Consider the following 17,296-nt stretch of genomic DNA (forward strand, 5'->3'; position numbering starts at 1 on the left):
TTCTAATAAAACGATTATTTCCGAACAGCGTTGCCATAATTGGTACTATAGACCCTCGTATAGACCCTTCAATAAATCATCTTTTAGGAAATTTCCAAGAAGTAATATTAGTGAGATCCAGGATCGGCATGATACTGTTTATATAGTGCTTGTTGAAAACTTGAAATAATGAAAACTTTTCACCTGTATGGTACCAAAAGTGACATAAGACCCAAAAGTGTGTCAACTCTACCTTTGCGCCCGTTAAAATATTTACTGAGAGCTAGTCTCACAATAGACTACATAACCTACTAGTTGGAATAGTACTAGTAACTGTATATTAAAGGCCCAAACACGCATACGGTTCGCCTGCGAATTTTCGCGCACGCGCCCATGCGCCATGACTTCCATTCTATTTAAGTCACGCGACGCGACGCGATTTGCCAGCGAAATTTCGCGCGCGAAGGCTATGTGTGCATCCACCTTTAGTCTATGGTCTGGCGCGATTTTCTCTCTTCGATTAACACACCCGTAGACATACGTTCTAAAACGCCTCACTCGGCGGCGCTGGTGTGGAGAAAATTTCCAATTTTGATGACGTATTTTCAACCCCCTCTCCCACTCCCTCTTTTTACTTTGAGACAAGCTCCCATTAAACATTTTACCGTACTGGCACACTTTTGGGTCTTATGTCGCTTTTGATGGTACGCAACAAGTGTTTAGGGTAGCTATTAATGCACCCCACCCGGAAATAAGTGGTGGTCACTGGGTCAAAGACCAGTTTATTAATAGCTACTCTAAACGGGTGGGGTGCATTTGGCTGACTCCTCATTTGGCCAACTTTTCAGTCGGCCCAATGAGCAGACCATTATGGCCGACTACTCATTAGACAGACTACTTATTTGACCGACTACTCTTGTAGCCCAAAATTCTGGTGTTCCGTTTATTAATTCAAAATTATCTACAGTATTATTAACCAACTGGTCTACGTGACTAATTAAATAATTCAAGAGTTGGGAGTCCCTGGCCAAATAGACCAGTTTAGAAATAAACCTTATTTCCAAGCCTGCTTCTGTCACAAGTTCACAACTACTGAACTATCACTTAAAACTTATCGTCTGTTTCGCAGACCTTATTGTGTTCTTAAACCTATCCTCAATTGTCGTCTGGGACAGCGGTTTTGATTTTTTGTGGCTGCTCTGTATTCGATACAAATAAAATTATGGGCAAGAAAAAAACTGGTGATTTTCAAAAAATTAAGTTTAAAGTCGGGAAGAAACTTCCTAAAGGTACCAATGTAACTGACACCAGTTTTAAAGCAAAGAAAATAGTTATCAGAGAACAACTAAGATCAAATGTTGATGCATTGGGCACTCTCACTAACAGGAAACCAACAGTAAAGGCAAGTTGTAGTCTACCATTATAAAAATTTGAAATTATTTGAGGCCATCCCCTGTTAGCCAAGTATTGGAAACCCCTAAAAACGTTCATGATGATTTTTTTGATAGAAATGAAGTAAATTTTGTTATTCGAAGGGCAGCAGAAGTGGCGTTTGGGAATGGAGTAAACTATGTAGCAACACTCTTAATTTTCCCCATAGTATGCCAGAACCACAAGCAAAATCCCTTAAAAGTTGACATGACGCTAGTTGTACACTGTTATGTAAAACACAGTAGAACAAACCTGTCCTCACAATTATATGATCAGAGCTTGACTTTTTCTTTGATTAATGGCATGCACTATCTCTATCTCACTTTCTTTTGTGCGCCATATATAAAGAATCTCATCTTGGATTAATTATGTACTGGATATATCACTACTAGTCCCTCAAAGCATCCAAGGGTGTCTCTGAAATTCGAGAAAAAAGTCGGCAGGTGCCGCGCGGGTGAGATAAAATTTGGTGTGACAAACTCTTCTGCGCAGGCGCGGGATTTAAAAAAAAACGGTTTGAATTTTCATTCTTCAGCAGCTATTGCGTTACTCTTTATCTCAATAGATTATTACTATTATTTTATGTAGTTTAAATTGAATATATTTCATTTGATATGGGTAGAATTAAGCACTGCGCTTACCCAAAGTGCAATAGTGACTCAAGGTATGAACATAAACCCCATATGTTTGGGGTAACTTTTATATAATTTCTTAAACCAAAAAGAAAGCCCATAATTTCTAAGAAATGGTTTTGTTGGCAAAAAGAAGTTAGAACCGATTTTAAAATGTAGAACATCACGAGAAACACCTAAATATGTTCTAAACATTTCCTTGGTCAAAATGGTCCGTCAATACCAAACCTGGAACCAATTCATTTTCACGTAAGTGTCTAAGAAATATCACTTATCTAATCTATTCAGTTACTTATATTGTTTATTATAGGATGTGGTTTCAACTACGAAAATTGTAGCTACTGAATATGTACAACACAATATGTCAAATTCCTATCAGGGGGCTATAAACTAATCTCCCAGATCAGGAACCAACATGATAGAATCTAAAACTGACAGAACGCAAGTTACTGACATTATTCAAGATCAAAATATTAGTACAGCACCGATAATTTATCAAGATGACTGTAACGATATTACAAGTGTAACTTTTGCATCTCCTGACATTGGTAATAAAGATCCTTCTAACAGTACAGAAATATTCGATCCCACGTACGCATATGCATCGAACAGTCAATTTTTTGGATCGCACGAACGTACCTGCTTTCACCAGTATGTTTCGATTCCATTAACACACAAGTTAGTTTTTTAAAGCACTACTCAATTTGTCTCTGTAATTAAATTAACTAAATGTATTCATTATAGGGTACAATTGTTGCAAAAAAAACGTCTTGGCCTAGAATAAGATCATTGCCTGAAGAAGTAGATGCAATCGCCACTGTTGAGGAAGAAAATTTGTATATTATCATAGGAAACTAAGTACCCTCATTAAATTCTGATCTTGGACTTGAAGATCGCAACAGTATCGCAACCTCTAAATCTGATAATGATATTAGCTGTAGGACACACACAAAAACTGATGCATTCACAGACATTTGAAGTTTTAAACAGTTTCTTCATTCTGATGATCGGTTTAAGTTTCAAGATAACTTTAACTGGTTCTCAGCATTAAATAACACCAGACTTCAACTCTTCAGGGTTAATAAAATAACCAAAAGAATAGAAATAGACGCAACAGTAAATGCAGACTTTGAATTTAAAGTTTCCATTATGGGTGAAAATTTAGATAGCCATAGTTTGATGGTAGTGCCAAAGAAAGTCTGTAATGAGAATGAATTTCGTGATGTTTTGTCAAGCTTCAATCAATTGAAAGTATGTAGTGGAGTTGAAGAAGAGAATTTGCTGAAAGAGAGGTCACGAGGCAAGTTTTCATTGCATTCTGGAGCTATGCACGACAAAAAGTGTTCCAGATTAAACCCAAATAAAACCTGTGTTTTGCTTGAAGTTCCGAAGTTATGCTTTAAGAACAAAATCATTGAATGCAAAGACGAAAAATAAGAAGTAAAAATCTTATTGAATTGCTGAAAGCATCAAAGTACAGAGAAATTCTTACAAGGAGGAAAGTTAAGAGATTACAAAACAGATTAAGAAATACATACCAAAAGAGGAAGATAAATCATTTGCAGCACTGTTTCTACGAATGCAATTAAAAATAATCAAGCAAACTGAAAAACATGGCCGGAGATGGCACCCACTGGTCGTCAAATGGTGCTTGTACCAGTACCACAAGTCCCCAAGCGCTTATAGAAGTTTATCTGACTCTAAAATTTTAAGCTTGCCATCGTATTGTACATTATTCCGGCACACTCCCAAAGACAAGCGAACACTAGGCTTCTCAGACGAAACGTTAAACAAAATGAAAGAAAATATAAAACCCGAAACACTGAAGCCACACCAACAGTATTTTAACATTCTCTTGGATGAAATCAAAGCCAAAGACGAATTAATTTAAAAAAAGGGAATGGGTGACATAATTGGGTATACACACCTGAACGAAGCCAGAAATAATTTAAATGAAATGAGTTCGAATAAGTTTGCTGACAAAAAAGTGGCATCACATGTGCTAATGTTAATGCTGATAGGAGATGGTGCGGCAACAAATCGAAAGTTTTTTAACATGACCACTGACTCTGGGCAAGAAATTCCTCTTTGCTGTACAAATCAATACAGTTTAGTTGAGGAACGCTCTATTTTTTTTTTATTTGATCCACCACATTTGATAAAAACTACAAGAAACTGCTTATATTCCAGTCAAGAGGGAAGTGAAGTACGGCTCATGTATAAAAATGGCTAGAACATTACATGGTATCCTGTTAAAGAAGTTAACAAACAAGAAATGATGAGCCCCGGAAACCTTAGAAGGGCTCATAACTTAACGAGTGATCATGTGAATTTAAATTCATATAGTAAAATGAAAGTCAGGTATGCCACTCAGGTATTGAGTTCATCAGTAGCGAATTGTATTGAGGCAGAATTTGGGAAAGAAAACGAAGATTATACTGAAACTGTTAAGTTTATAAGATTATTTGATACTTATTTTGATATATTCAATATCAGCAACTGTCATAAAGCATACCACGAAAGGAAGCCAGGCAAGAAGCCATTTTCAATACTTGATGATCAGCGTCTAAAGGTATTGAAGATGACATTAAAAACAAATTGTATTGACTAACTATTACATTTTCAGTGGCTTAAAAATGACTTCTTAGGTTATTTGGATGAGTGGGAGCAAGAAGTAGAAGAACGCCCAGGAAATTATGGTCCAGAGAAAGAAAGTGCTGCTATCCGTTGAAACCCTGTCTGGGTTGAGACAAACGAGTAACTGTATTTCAATATTTGAAAATTAAAACAGTTGTTAATTTTGGTTTTTACAGAAAAAGCCATGATAGGCATAATTAAATTCCTGTTAAGTAAAGGCGCAAGTTTTGTTCTCACAGCAAGTTTTAATCAAGATCCTCTGGAGCTTGGGTTTTCCAGACAACGTGGAGCGAATGGTTCTAACGAAAACCGTACTGTTGACACAATTGGTAACAATCGTGAAATTTTATGGATGCTAAAAAATTACAAAGTACCTTGTCATAGTGCTTTAGGAAATACTTCAATAGACAGTGCAGAAGGGCTTTAGACTAGAAATTTCATTTTATTGATATTTATCATAAACAAGTTTTTATTTGCACAATTTGGTAATTGTTTCCTTTGCATATCTTTGGCATTCGCTTTGGATTTCAGTGCTTTGCAGCGAGCTTTTGTTTTAAAGTCGTCCTTTAGTTTTTTTGTGTCCATTACCAATAATGTTCATAAAATTTTGTATACAATGTAACAACAGTCTTGATTTTTCTGTTTGCGACACATCACTTTTGAAAAAACCATTCCACTTGCATACAATATCATCATTTCCTAGTATTTCTTCTTTAGCTTTTGGAACTCGGTTTTCTATTGCAATTTTCCCATAATATTTAGAAATGCATTTGTACATATCCCGGAAAAAATCAAAAGCGATAGTTGTAGGGTAAAATAACCCACCTCTGTCTTGCTTTTCAATCCAACTTTTTAACTCTTCTGGAGTATTTTCTTTCGTAGTGGTCAGGGTTTTAGTGAGTGGTATGTCAAAGGCAGACTTCCTTCCAATTGACCGCAGCACTGCCCCAATGACATGTCAATTTGAGGATTTTTCTTGGGCACTCCTTATTATTGCATTTATGGCCCAAAGCCTTTCCTGGGGTTCCAAATTGAAAAAACCCTGAATGGTAGAAATCTTTTGAAATTTTTTTTTAATAAATTTATTATTTATTTATTTATTTACCAAGGTATGCTTTAAAGATTTCACTATTTGGTCTCCTTTCTTTTTATTCTGTTACTTTATCTCCTGCTGTTTGAGTTAAAATTGGTTCAATGGCTTTTAAATCATTTAAATCTTTAAAATTAAGTCCCAAGATCTATTCGATTGCCTTTTTGGCACTGTTAGTATTATTATTAGTGAAAGGGGGGGAGGTCCATTGTGCAAACCCGAAACTTAAGACTTACAGAGCCCGATATCCGACTCAAATTGGAGTATCCTCTTGGCCGGCATATTATAGAAATCAGAAGTTTCCAGCTGATGCATACCAAGATGCTCGAATCTTTGGGCCGCGTAGTAATCGCACCTACAAAGCACATGAGAGGCGGTTTCCTCCTCAGCCTGACATGCCCTACAGATTGGATCATCACTGATTCCAATCAGGTAAAGATGTCTGTTAAGGAGACAGTGACCTGTTAGTAGGCCAACGACCAACCTGATATTAGATTTGGAAAGCGAGAGCAGCTCCTTAGCCTAGAGGGGCCCAAGATAAACTCTTTAGCCTGCCTTTGGCCATCCATCTCAAGCCAAAGCTTGAGTTGACGGTCAGTCATGGATTTAGAGATAAGGCCGCGTACTATGCTAGAGGGGATAGGAACGGCAGGTTCAGGACTAAAGAACCCAGCCTCTGCCCCCTTCTTGGCTAAGACATCGGCTTTCTCGTTACCATAGTACCCCCGATGGCCAGGAACCCAATAGAGCTGAAATTTATTGTTGGTGCCTAGCTCCGAGAGGAGATTCAAACAGCTATAAACCAGTTTTGGAGAAACCGGAAACTGGTTGAGAGCCTTGAGGGCTGCTTGACTATCCGAATAAATTTGGATAACCTTGCCATGTAGCTTCTTTTTAAGACAAAAGTCAACACAGAAGCAAATAGCGGCAATTTCCGCCTGAAAAACACTAGCATACACACCAAGGCTTTCAAAGAAGCCGAGATTGCTAGTAAGACAATATATCAACGAAAAAGAGCCAGAGAAGGTCTTAGACCCATCGGTATACCATACGATTTCTCCTCTGGTCCCGAGGGTACTATGATTGGCCCACTCCGTATGGCTTGGAAAATAAGTATTGAAAGGCTTACTAAAATGTCACTTCTTAGCCATCATATCAGAACCCATTAGGTAGACAGGTAGCTGACTTGAAATTTCCCAGTAGATCTTGGTGTGGCTATTATCCCAAATATTCGCCTTCCACCAACCATTCTGGTTGAGCCTATAGGCTCCCATAGCAACAGCTTCCTCTAGAAAAAGATGAAGAGGAAGAATATTCAGGAGAATTTAGTAACATTCTATTTACAATTTTGGAAATAACTTTGAACTTCGTTAAATATTCCCCGAAATTAGTTATCATAATCATTGGCTAAACATTGAAAATGTGTTATTAGGGATATGAAATTTGCTCAATCATTAAAAAACTTACGTTCAATTATGTGACTTTTAATTACTTTGGAAGGAGGTTTAATTTGCTTCGCAAGAGGCTTTTGAATGCTGCAAAAAAATTAACAATGAGTATATAAAATTTAAATCATAACGATTATTTCAACTGGCTTCATCAGTGATGATAGAGCCCCTCTACTCTGTCATTTTAGGGTCCATATCTTTGATCTATTTTAGCATCAGAAAGAATTTCATCTGCGGTTGTTATATTTTCATCTAAACACCAAAACCTTACAATTGTATTCTTATATTTTAAATTTCAAATGCTCTTTTAAATAACTGAAGACGACGCATAATTGTTTTCCAGGAAGACCTGCGCTTGGGTCATTGGTTCATTCTCACTCTCGGAGGAGTCTTATTCTGCCGTTGATTTTTCAGTTTCTTTATTCATATAAATAAATAAAGGTTAGAAGTTGCTAAAAAACCAACGTATGGTTTATTTACCAGAAGAATCAGGTGAACTAGGAACCGGAACATCTCTTTTAGGAGGCTTTGAAATGCCTAATATCTCATAGGTATCCCAACAATTCATTGTCTATTTTTTCTAATATAATCTCCAGGAAAAAATGAAATAACAATAACTTACTGAAAAAATGATATATTATTACTAATAATAATATTACTTTATTATTACCCGTTACATTCGAAATTTTAATGCTAAGCCTACAACACCTGTATAAAAATAGAGGGGGAGAAAAAAAGGTTTGTCACACAAAACGAGAAGCCGCAACTTTTCTCCGATAGGTTGCGCTGCGGTCGTGCTGTGAACTTTGTGAGACACAAAAATATCGGAGTGATATATCCAGTACATAATTAATCCAAGATCTCATAATAAAAAATACTAATGAATTAACAGTTTTTGACTTTGAATAAAAAAGTCATTATCAAATACCTTTGGGAACATAATGATTTTTACAATAATTAAATGCTTAAAGGTCACATAATTACCAAAATTGTATCAGCCCTTACCAAAAAATAAGTTGTATTTCAGTTTGTATTTAGTTGGTATACACATAATTAGTTGATATTAAGTTGGTATTAAGTAGGCTCAAGTTGTCAGCATATTTCAAGTTACTATTAAAGGGGTAATAAGTTGTTATTCAGTTGGTAGGAAAATACTGCTTTTGCTAAGTTTATAATTAGTTGGTTTTTAGTAGTCAGGAAATTACATAATATTTTTCAGTTGGTTTTTAGATGTTTCCCTAGTAGGATTTAAGTTGCTTTTAAGTAGTTAAATGTAAATGTTGATTCTGGTTTAGTTGGAAATAAGTTGATTAATAAAGAGGATTTAAGTTATTTTTAAGTAGGCATTTGTCCCAAATACAAACTGAAAACCAAGTTGAAATACAAGTTGTCCTAAGTGGTTTTTAGCCAACTTATTTTTTGGTAAGGGATAGTGCATATACTTTTCAATTCTAAAGATTTATTGAATGCTGCTATTGAGCTGGAGCACTTAGAAAAATATAGTTTCTTCTCTCCTCATTTTGTAATGTAACGTAGATAGTTGGTAGAGTGACTAAAACTACTTGCTTACTCCAGTGTTTCCTAAAATCTATCAATTCTCACTGGGTCCAAGTGGAACTATTTCTGCTTCAAACTTTTAAATTGCAAATAACATACGCTTCCAAATAGATTGCATTGTTGGTAATTCAATCATATCTGATATCAAGGTATTTTACTTGTAGCAACTAATTTCAGAGTTGTATTTTATAGGAGCTTAAATTAAGTAGCCTGCTAAGTTATAATTTGATTAAATAATAAATGATTCAAGGAAAAATCGCAGCTATTTTATGTATTAAAGAAAGTCTTATGTCAATAAATAATGGTCTGCCAGAATGCTGCTCCCCTTATAAATCAATCAAATCTGTCTGGTTCCATAAAACTTACATCTTTCGTTGCAATTGCATTGCATGCAAAAATGACTATCAAAACTTTAAAAATATGAAAAACACAACTTATTGTTTTAAAAAGGTTACATTATGGATTGTGTAATGTGTATATGATTTTTCATCAAGTTAGTGAAATTACTGCTCTCCAAAGTACAAAATGTTTTTCAACTTCCTTATGCATGAGAAAAATATTCACGTATGTTTTTTATTTTTCACTATGTTAACTTTCGGTTACCATGGCAAATCGTATGGGTAGTGCAACGTCTCCTGGGAAATTTCATATCTCATATAGGTCTGCATTACGCCTGACTTTGAACAAAATTGGTAATAAGCATCTCAGGTACTCTTCTTGTCAGTGTGAAACCCATAACTGAAACCCGAAAACTTAATAGTATTTCTTTTAGAAACTTCTAGTTTAAATGTTTGACAAATTTGGACTAACTTCCAGGTAGCTTTTCCAATTCTATCACATGATTCAGGCATAGCTTCCCAAAACAAGTGATCACATTGTCTCACTCTCAAAATTCAAACAATTCTATGGCCCTTTATTTTGTAAGCAAATTTTAATGTCTTGGGTTTCAATTCTATTGAGTGATGTTTTCTGTTAAAGAGAAATCCCATTTCCTGGCAGCATGGTTTCCACCCCCATCAGTTTATGACTTCAATAGTCACTGAAATAATTTTTAGAGTTTTTCACATCTTGGGTGATTTATTTCAATTAATAATTTGCTTTTTAGTTCAAAGCTATAGCTAAATTTATAGTTAAATGAGCATTTTGTAAATATAACTGTCAGTTGAAGTAGTAGTTATGGTTAAAAATTCCACACCATTTAATTAACAATCTATAGACAGTTTCACCAAGAGTTTTTGATTTTTTTTTAACCTGGTATCTTATTACAAAATTGTGTTCTGGGCTTAACTAAACCAGTAATGAATTTTTTTTTTCAAAATTAAGTCTTAAGTGGTTTCTATCTTGTTAATCATGATTTGACTTGGAATTTTTTTCCAATTTCAAAATCCTGAATTTTGAATACCATTACTACAAAAGTAAACAGTCTCTGACTTTGCTTTGGCAGACTGAGACTATCACTATCACTTATTCTACTTCTTTTTTATTTCAGGATTTTTTAAATCGCTTATTGAATTACAATCCAAGCATACGGTGCAATTGTTTAGTGGGATTGAAAGATCTTCTTGTCTCTAAACCAGAAGCAATTCTCCCAAACTTAGCTGGTATCGTTGAAAAGGCTTGCGAGTTGATGGTCGACAGAGAGTCAAGAGTGAGGGACTCCGTTCTTTCACTTCTGGTGATAGTTTTCACCCACGTATCACCAAATCACATCACACCATTTTTCTCTGTCGTTACGTCATATTTATCATGTGCTATGACGCATATATCATCAGAAATTCGAGAAAGCTCATTGAACTATGTTGACATTCTCATTGATAAATATCCCGACCAAACTGTTACTGTTGGAAGTCAAATTTTGCACAATTTCCTCGAGCAAATATCAGTTGAAAGAGAGTCCACTTCAGGTATCATAATAAGAACCTTGATGATCGAGCCATCGAGTAGTTTGTCAACTCAAATTTGGCGTATCAGTGTTCTTAAAAGGATAGAGAAGTTTTTGACAGCAGCAATCACATTTTGGAAAAAATCTGACAAGAAAGAAACTGAATTGCAGATTAAAGAAATATTTTGGGATGGAAATAGTCCCCTTTATGTACCTATTTATAGATCAGGACCTTTCACACCAAAACTGCCACCACAGTTTACACTAAGTTCTACAGATCCATTTGCTATTGAAGAAAATCTGCTACGAGATTGCAAAGCTGTTAGAAATTTTATTTCGGTTTTGTTACCTCTTTTAAAAGAAACTTGGATAGAAGCTCAACCATCTGGCTCGACTCTGAAAAGAGGTTAGTGCAACTTAATTTAACTTTACTTTTTATTTCTCAAACTTCTGTCACGACAGTGTCAAGTTTCCTTAAGTAGTTTTATTTATGTTGGTTATGGGAGAAAGATACATATATCTCGAGCTTTGCTCAAGGAAGTTAGATATTTGATTTTATGTAAAAACTAGTACAAAGTGATTAACAGTGATAAATTTATTAGTAGAAACAGTAGAACGTATTAACATAAATCTTTCTTCACAAAATGATTAGAAATATTTACATATCTAGCAAGATTGAATTCAGGCACTAAGAATATGGGGCAATATCATTAGCCTATGGTACCGCCCTTGCAACAAAATATAAATATAGATGGAAAATGTTTCTGTGAAAGAGTGTCATGGAAAATCAAAAGCAGCTACATCTTTAAATGTGTATTTTATATTATTTATATCCTTTGTATATGAGATAGTAGACAGCCTACCAACTGTTCCTCCAGCGTGGCAATGGACATCTCCTACAATACCACTTTCCACTATTCTGATAACATATATTTAAACAAATGTTTAGGTTCTGTATCAAGATCACTGGCAGAAACAATGCACTCTATTTTGCAAGTGGCTTTTTTGCTGGGTGAATGGGCAGAAATTGTCGACAGTGGCACCAAAAGCTCAGCTAGTGTAAATTTTCTCATTTTTAAACATATTAAATTAAGTGAATAATTGAATGCATTGTAATATTTAATAGGTCACTTGTTTCCAAGATAATTTTACTAAAGATTTTCTTACGCAATTTGTCCTGAATTTTCCCTATTCTGTTATGGTTGTGCCAAACAATTCGAAAAAGGGGGAAAAGAAAAGTACTTCAGTAAATAAGAAATCTTTTGAGCTATTTGGTTACTGGCATATTTGAGAATCAATTATAACTTAACATGATTTGAAGCTTAGAAACAGCATCTTTGATAGTAATAATGAAAATTAAGTTACTCAAATGGATATTTTAAGTTTCAAATCATAATGCGGAAATGGAAATCATTTGTATACTTGCAGCAGTACCCAGGGTTTTTGAAAGTACATATAATGAAGCCGACTCAAACTATTTTACAAACAAATAGTTCACAAAGTCGTTCGATGACTTAGGCCTAAGGTGGTGCCTTGGTTATTAGCCTAGCTGATAATTATTATTATTATTTTAAGTCTAACATCTAATAGTTTTCAAATCGTTTCTTTGCTAAACCCCTCTTATTGTTTTTTCCAGTGAAGTTTGTAAAATGAAAAGACATTAGTGCAGCTGAGTGATGCAAGTAGTAGTCCACGGCCCACCTACAGTTTTATGTTGATTTTCATGGCCAAATTTACCCCATGTTTTCCTTTTGCAAATTATTGTTAACTGTGAATTTTTTTATTCTATTTAAGCTTACAAATTTGGATCTCAATTTAACAATTTGCAAAGTGTACTCAGTCACAGTTTCTGAACTAAAAAAAATTAAGAATTCCATGGGTCATTGCTTTGATAAAATTATAAATTACCTTGCAAAAATCTTCAATGAAGAAGAAGTCCGGGGATCAAAAAACATCTCGATAGCTCTTAATATTGTGAAAAGAATGGTTGATTATAATATTGAAGAAGGTAAATTTCTCAATTATTTCGATCAATCCTGTCAGATTTTTTTAAATCTATGCAGACAGTTCCAATATAAATAAATATTCAAATGTTAAATTTGTAGATGAGTGATAAATTTATTTATAGAATTTTGCACAAAACTTCATTCTGCCCTTTACTCCTTGTGTGAAAACTGGAAGTCAAACCGAAAAGAGAGACAAGCTGTGTTTGACTATTTTGTTCAGCTCTGTTTAGAATTAAAATATAAGCCTTTCCTTAGGTAATAATAAATATTAATTGTCTACAAAGGTTAGGAAAATGATTAACAAAATGAACCAATATAAATAAATTTAGATTGCCCAAAATCCTTTCCTAAAACATTTCAATGACAGCTTAAAGCGTACTTACATTTCTAATAATTCAGGTATATAATGCACTTGAATAAAATATGTCAATGAGTTGTGTCAGTTCATGGATTTTTGACCAGTAATGTTACCATGTGTCAATTGTTTTTTTTCTTCAAATTTTGCACATGTGGTCTGACTTTCAAATCATTGCCATACATTATTTGATACATAAACGCGTTTTATACCTGAATTATTAAGTAAGTACAGTTACATGCTTTATGCCATCATTGATATTTTTATTTCATAAATCAAAATCAAACATCAGTTCTCCCACCAAGTGTCTAGAATGCCTAAAAGTTCAAGAATATGAAAGATCTTGCGGCAGCCTTGCAACTGTTGGGATATGCCCTTAGATTTTATAATTTTGTAGAAAGTTTATTGCATACGAAGAAAACAAATTAGTTCATGGGTCAAAAATCCAGAAAAACCGTGCACACCGGCTAAACATTAGAAAAACCCACAAGTTTTAAACACTCCCTTAATAGACTATTGATGGGATTTTGTGTTTTTTACACAAATTTTTGACATGCTCCTTACTTAATTTGGCCATACCTGAATTATTCATTGGTCATTTGGTTTTCAATTTCATTTTGCTAACTTTACTGTTTATTTGGAAATGTAATGTAGCTTAATTCTGAATATTTAGTTCCAATTCAGTGAAATCATTTCTGAGAAGCTTGCCTAAAGACATTGTAAGTGAAGTCAGCAATAAAGAAACTCTTGAAATTCTATTACATACTGCTAGTAAGATAGCACCAAGAGGCTACCAGCCATTTATGGATTCATTGCAAGAGAATGACATTGCTGTTATAAGTATTTATTTGTGAAGAAATTTTATTTTCAAAATATTTTAAATTTTTAAATTCTTTTTTCAGAACTCTTGGAACAAATTCAGTGTTCTGAAGATGAATATTTATCAGTGCAACATTATGTGATTGAAATAATTTGTTCCATTCCATTATTAAGTGTTTCTGCATTCCGTACCATGTCAGAAATATTTAGATCAAATACAGTTTCAGTCAAGAATATTACTTATTTTCTGCAAGTTCTATCCTTCAAGTAATGAAAATAGTTTAATAATTGCTTATTAAATACTTATAATCATATTAATAATTATTAATATTAAATGTAGATGTTCCCAAAACCAAGGCAAAGGATTTGATAATGGTCATTTTCTTAGTCTTCTTTTATGTCTTCAATTTGGTAAAGTTGTAGTGTATAATCATGTGTTATACAGGGTGTTTCAAAAGGTTATGCAAAAAATTTTAGGAGTTGTAGCCAGAGAGCTTCAAAGTGTGGTCTACTAGCCCCTGGAAGTAGGCTGCAACAAGCACAAAACCAAGCAGCAGGGAAATGCTAAAATTAAGGTTTGGGTTCAGGTGATAGGTAAAAAAGGACTTTATAAACAAATCGAGGTAACCAGCGTTAAAAAGTAAACTTAAACAGTATTTAAGGCCGAGGTGGACCATGATTTCTCATCACATTCAAACTGCAACAATGGAGTTTACTTCGGAAGAACTGATGGATATTCATTTCGTGAATTGTATATGGACAAGCGGATGGCAATGTCTCTACCAGGAAAGGTAGCCGAACCGTCGCATCCCCGTCTCACGGATGTTTACCAATGTCCATCGTCGATTATGTGAGACAGGCACATTGAACTTCTCTGCGACTGGTTCGTTACAAACTTATTGTTCATTTTACAGAACAGGAATGAAGTAGGTCGACCACGATTTGCCCGCAATGTTCAGTTGGTTTTGTGCTCGTTGCAGCGTACTTCCAGGGGCTAGTAGGCCACACTTTGAAGCTCTCTGGCGTTTTTCACTGATCATAGGAAAATGGAAAAAAAAACAGGCATACTTCTCAACTCACCCCCTACAACTCCTTAAAATTATTGCATAACCTTTTGAAACACCCTGTATAATAATTTACAAATTTTGCTACTTTATAACATTACTATTAGATGTTTGCTGATAGCATCGTAGCTCTAAGCCCCAATTTAGTCTACATAAAAAATAGGTCCCCCCACCCCATGAATAAACTATGAAAAACCCAAAAATTTATATGAAACCTTGTTTGATACAGAGCATATGAAAAGTAGACTACAGAGTTTAAAATCCAGTAATTTAGGAACTTCTCACATTGGCAGATACGTGGCTCTGTGTAAACTGAAATTCTAGTGGTTTTCCAATTCGGCTAGCTACATCATAGTATATCTAATTTCTGTTGATATCCCAGGTGCATCGGTATATAAACAACTGACAAAATGGAAACATAATAAAGTTGATGATACAAAGAAATTACTACTATGGCATACTTTTGAATATGTTCACACATGGTATAATATTCCTTATTTTAAATCATTTTTGGTTTTTTTAAGGAATATCTGTAAATGATTGCTCAACATTGCAAAAAAAATATCAAAGTCATAGAGATTGGAACTATTTTCGAAACAGCACACCAGAAATTTCACGTTTTACCATTTTACCATCTGAAACTAATAGCTGGGAAAGATATATGCTACTTACAGAAGTAAAATGTCTTCATTTATATTTTAAAGGTTTAGCTTTCTCTAAATTCATGAAAAACTCTTCTTCAAAATTAGGAAGTATGTCAGCTAATTATGCAATTTCCTAACAACTCTGATGTTGATAAAGCCACTGAAATTTATCTTAACAAACTTTTGGTATTTATTTTTGTACAATGTTTTGAATATGCTCTAAATAAATTTGTTTTTCAGAGTTCCTGCCAGTTTTTACCAATACATTGCGTTGCTGGTATTTTAAATCTTGCTGCTGCTTTGAACTTTGCCGCAAATGGAGAGAAAAGCTTAAGTGATGAGCTGAATTCCACCTTAGTTGAGTTGGCTTTGGCTGGCTTGGTTATGTGTGTTCTAAATCAGAATCTCCCGGAAAATGTGTCCTCACAATATCGTTGTGAAGAATTTTTGGAAATTATGTTTGGCTTTATAAATAACAAAGAATGCTCTGGTGTACTATGCCAGATTCTTCGCAACCAAATCAATGGTGAGTATTCTTTTAACAAACTTCTGGCTTTGACATGAAAAAATATAAAATTTATGGTTCTTTGCTTAATTACTGTAGAAGTAGAAGCATTATCTGAAGGAGAAACTGATTGTATTGGCCAAGTTATTGTACAAATTATCAAATATGCGGAACTCCAAAGAGAACAAGGTGTTCATATTGCAAAAACACTTAAAAAATTACAGGTATATAAAAATAATTGTAATAATAATAATTACTGTCCCTATTACTAATAATTCAAAATTTATTTAGACTTTAAACAGTGTTAAAGTTCAAAATAAGAGATGGTATCATGAAGCTTGTTTTGAACTTAAAGTTAAACTAAGAAGAGATTAATGGCAGTTTCCATTTTTTTTTCCAATAAATCTTTTTGTCAAGGTTCACTGATTTCCATTCTTGTTAGTATTTTAAGTTAAGAATAAATAAGCTTGCATATTTTTTGAGAACACTAAGATGTTCAACTTAAGTAAAAGATCTCACGTTACTAAGACCTGTAAAATTTATGCTAGCACCTCCCTTACCAAAAAATAAGTTGGTTTTTAGTTGGTTTTCACATTTAAGTTGGTTTTTAGTTGGTATTTAGTTGGTTTTAAGTAGGTTCAAGTTGCCAGCATATTTTAATAAACTATTTAAAGAGGTAATAAGTTGATTTTAAGTTGTTTTTAAGTTGGCTGGAAAATACTCATTGTTTTAAGTTGGTTTTTAGTGGTCAGATAATTACTTATAATTTTTAAGTAGGTTATAAATTGGCTTTAAGTGGTCTTTATTAAGAGGTCTTTTTAAGTAAGTTTTAAGTTGGTTTTAAGTGGTCTTTATTAAGAAAGCTTTTAGTTGGTTTTAAGTTGGTGTAAAGTGGTTTTTAAGTAGGTTTTTAGTTGGTATTTAGTTGGCATTTGTTCCAAATACCAACTTAAAACCAACTTAAAAAGTTACAAGACCACTAATTTTTTGGTAAGGGCTATGTATTGGGTGCCTGGTCATAAGGGGCATCATGGCAATGAGATGGCCGCCACGCTGGCCAAGGAGGGTGCGGAGGCTAGGTTCTTAGGTGCTGAACCTGCTATTCCAATACCCAATGGTCTGGTTCGCAGCCATGTGCATAGCGCTATGGCTGAGAGGCAGGTCAGGCTTTGGCTTGAGACGGAAGGTCAGAGGCAGGCTAAGGAGTTTTTTCCTGGGCCTTCTAAGAGTAGTATAAGGGTGGTTAC

General features: G+C 34.3%; 1 protein-coding gene across 2 annotated transcripts; it reads left to right on the forward strand.

Annotated features, from left to right (window-relative positions):
• The first annotated feature begins 1,107 nt into the window (after positions 1-1,107).
• LOC149937441 (testis-expressed protein 10 homolog) lies at positions 1,108-16,445 on the forward strand. Of its 2 annotated transcripts, none has more exons than XM_090152816.1 (14): positions 1,108-1,381; positions 10,264-11,062; positions 11,606-11,715; positions 11,783-11,902; positions 12,451-12,664; positions 12,785-12,917; positions 13,691-13,857; positions 13,920-14,103; positions 14,177-14,247; positions 15,425-15,576; positions 15,650-15,730; positions 15,785-16,070; positions 16,149-16,273; positions 16,341-16,445. In XM_090152816.1, the coding sequence occupies exons 1-14, from the start codon at positions 1,202-1,204 to the stop codon at positions 16,422-16,424; spliced, it is 2,706 nt and encodes a 901-aa protein (XP_090008942.1). In that variant the 5' UTR covers positions 1,108-1,201; the 3' UTR covers positions 16,425-16,445. The 2 variants fall into 2 exon arrangements, with proteins under 2 accessions (XP_090008942.1, XP_090008943.1); XM_090152817.1 differs by lacking the exon at positions 1,108-1,381 and adding an exon at positions 4,958-5,008.
• The last annotated feature ends 851 nt before the right edge of the window (positions 16,446-17,296 follow it).

This window comes from Leiobunum rupestre, chromosome 7 (genome assembly GCF_980474605.1).
Source record: "Leiobunum rupestre chromosome 7, qqLeiRupe1.1.hap1, whole genome shotgun sequence".
NCBI lineage: Eukaryota > Metazoa > Arthropoda > Arachnida > Opiliones > Sclerosomatidae > Leiobunum > Leiobunum rupestre.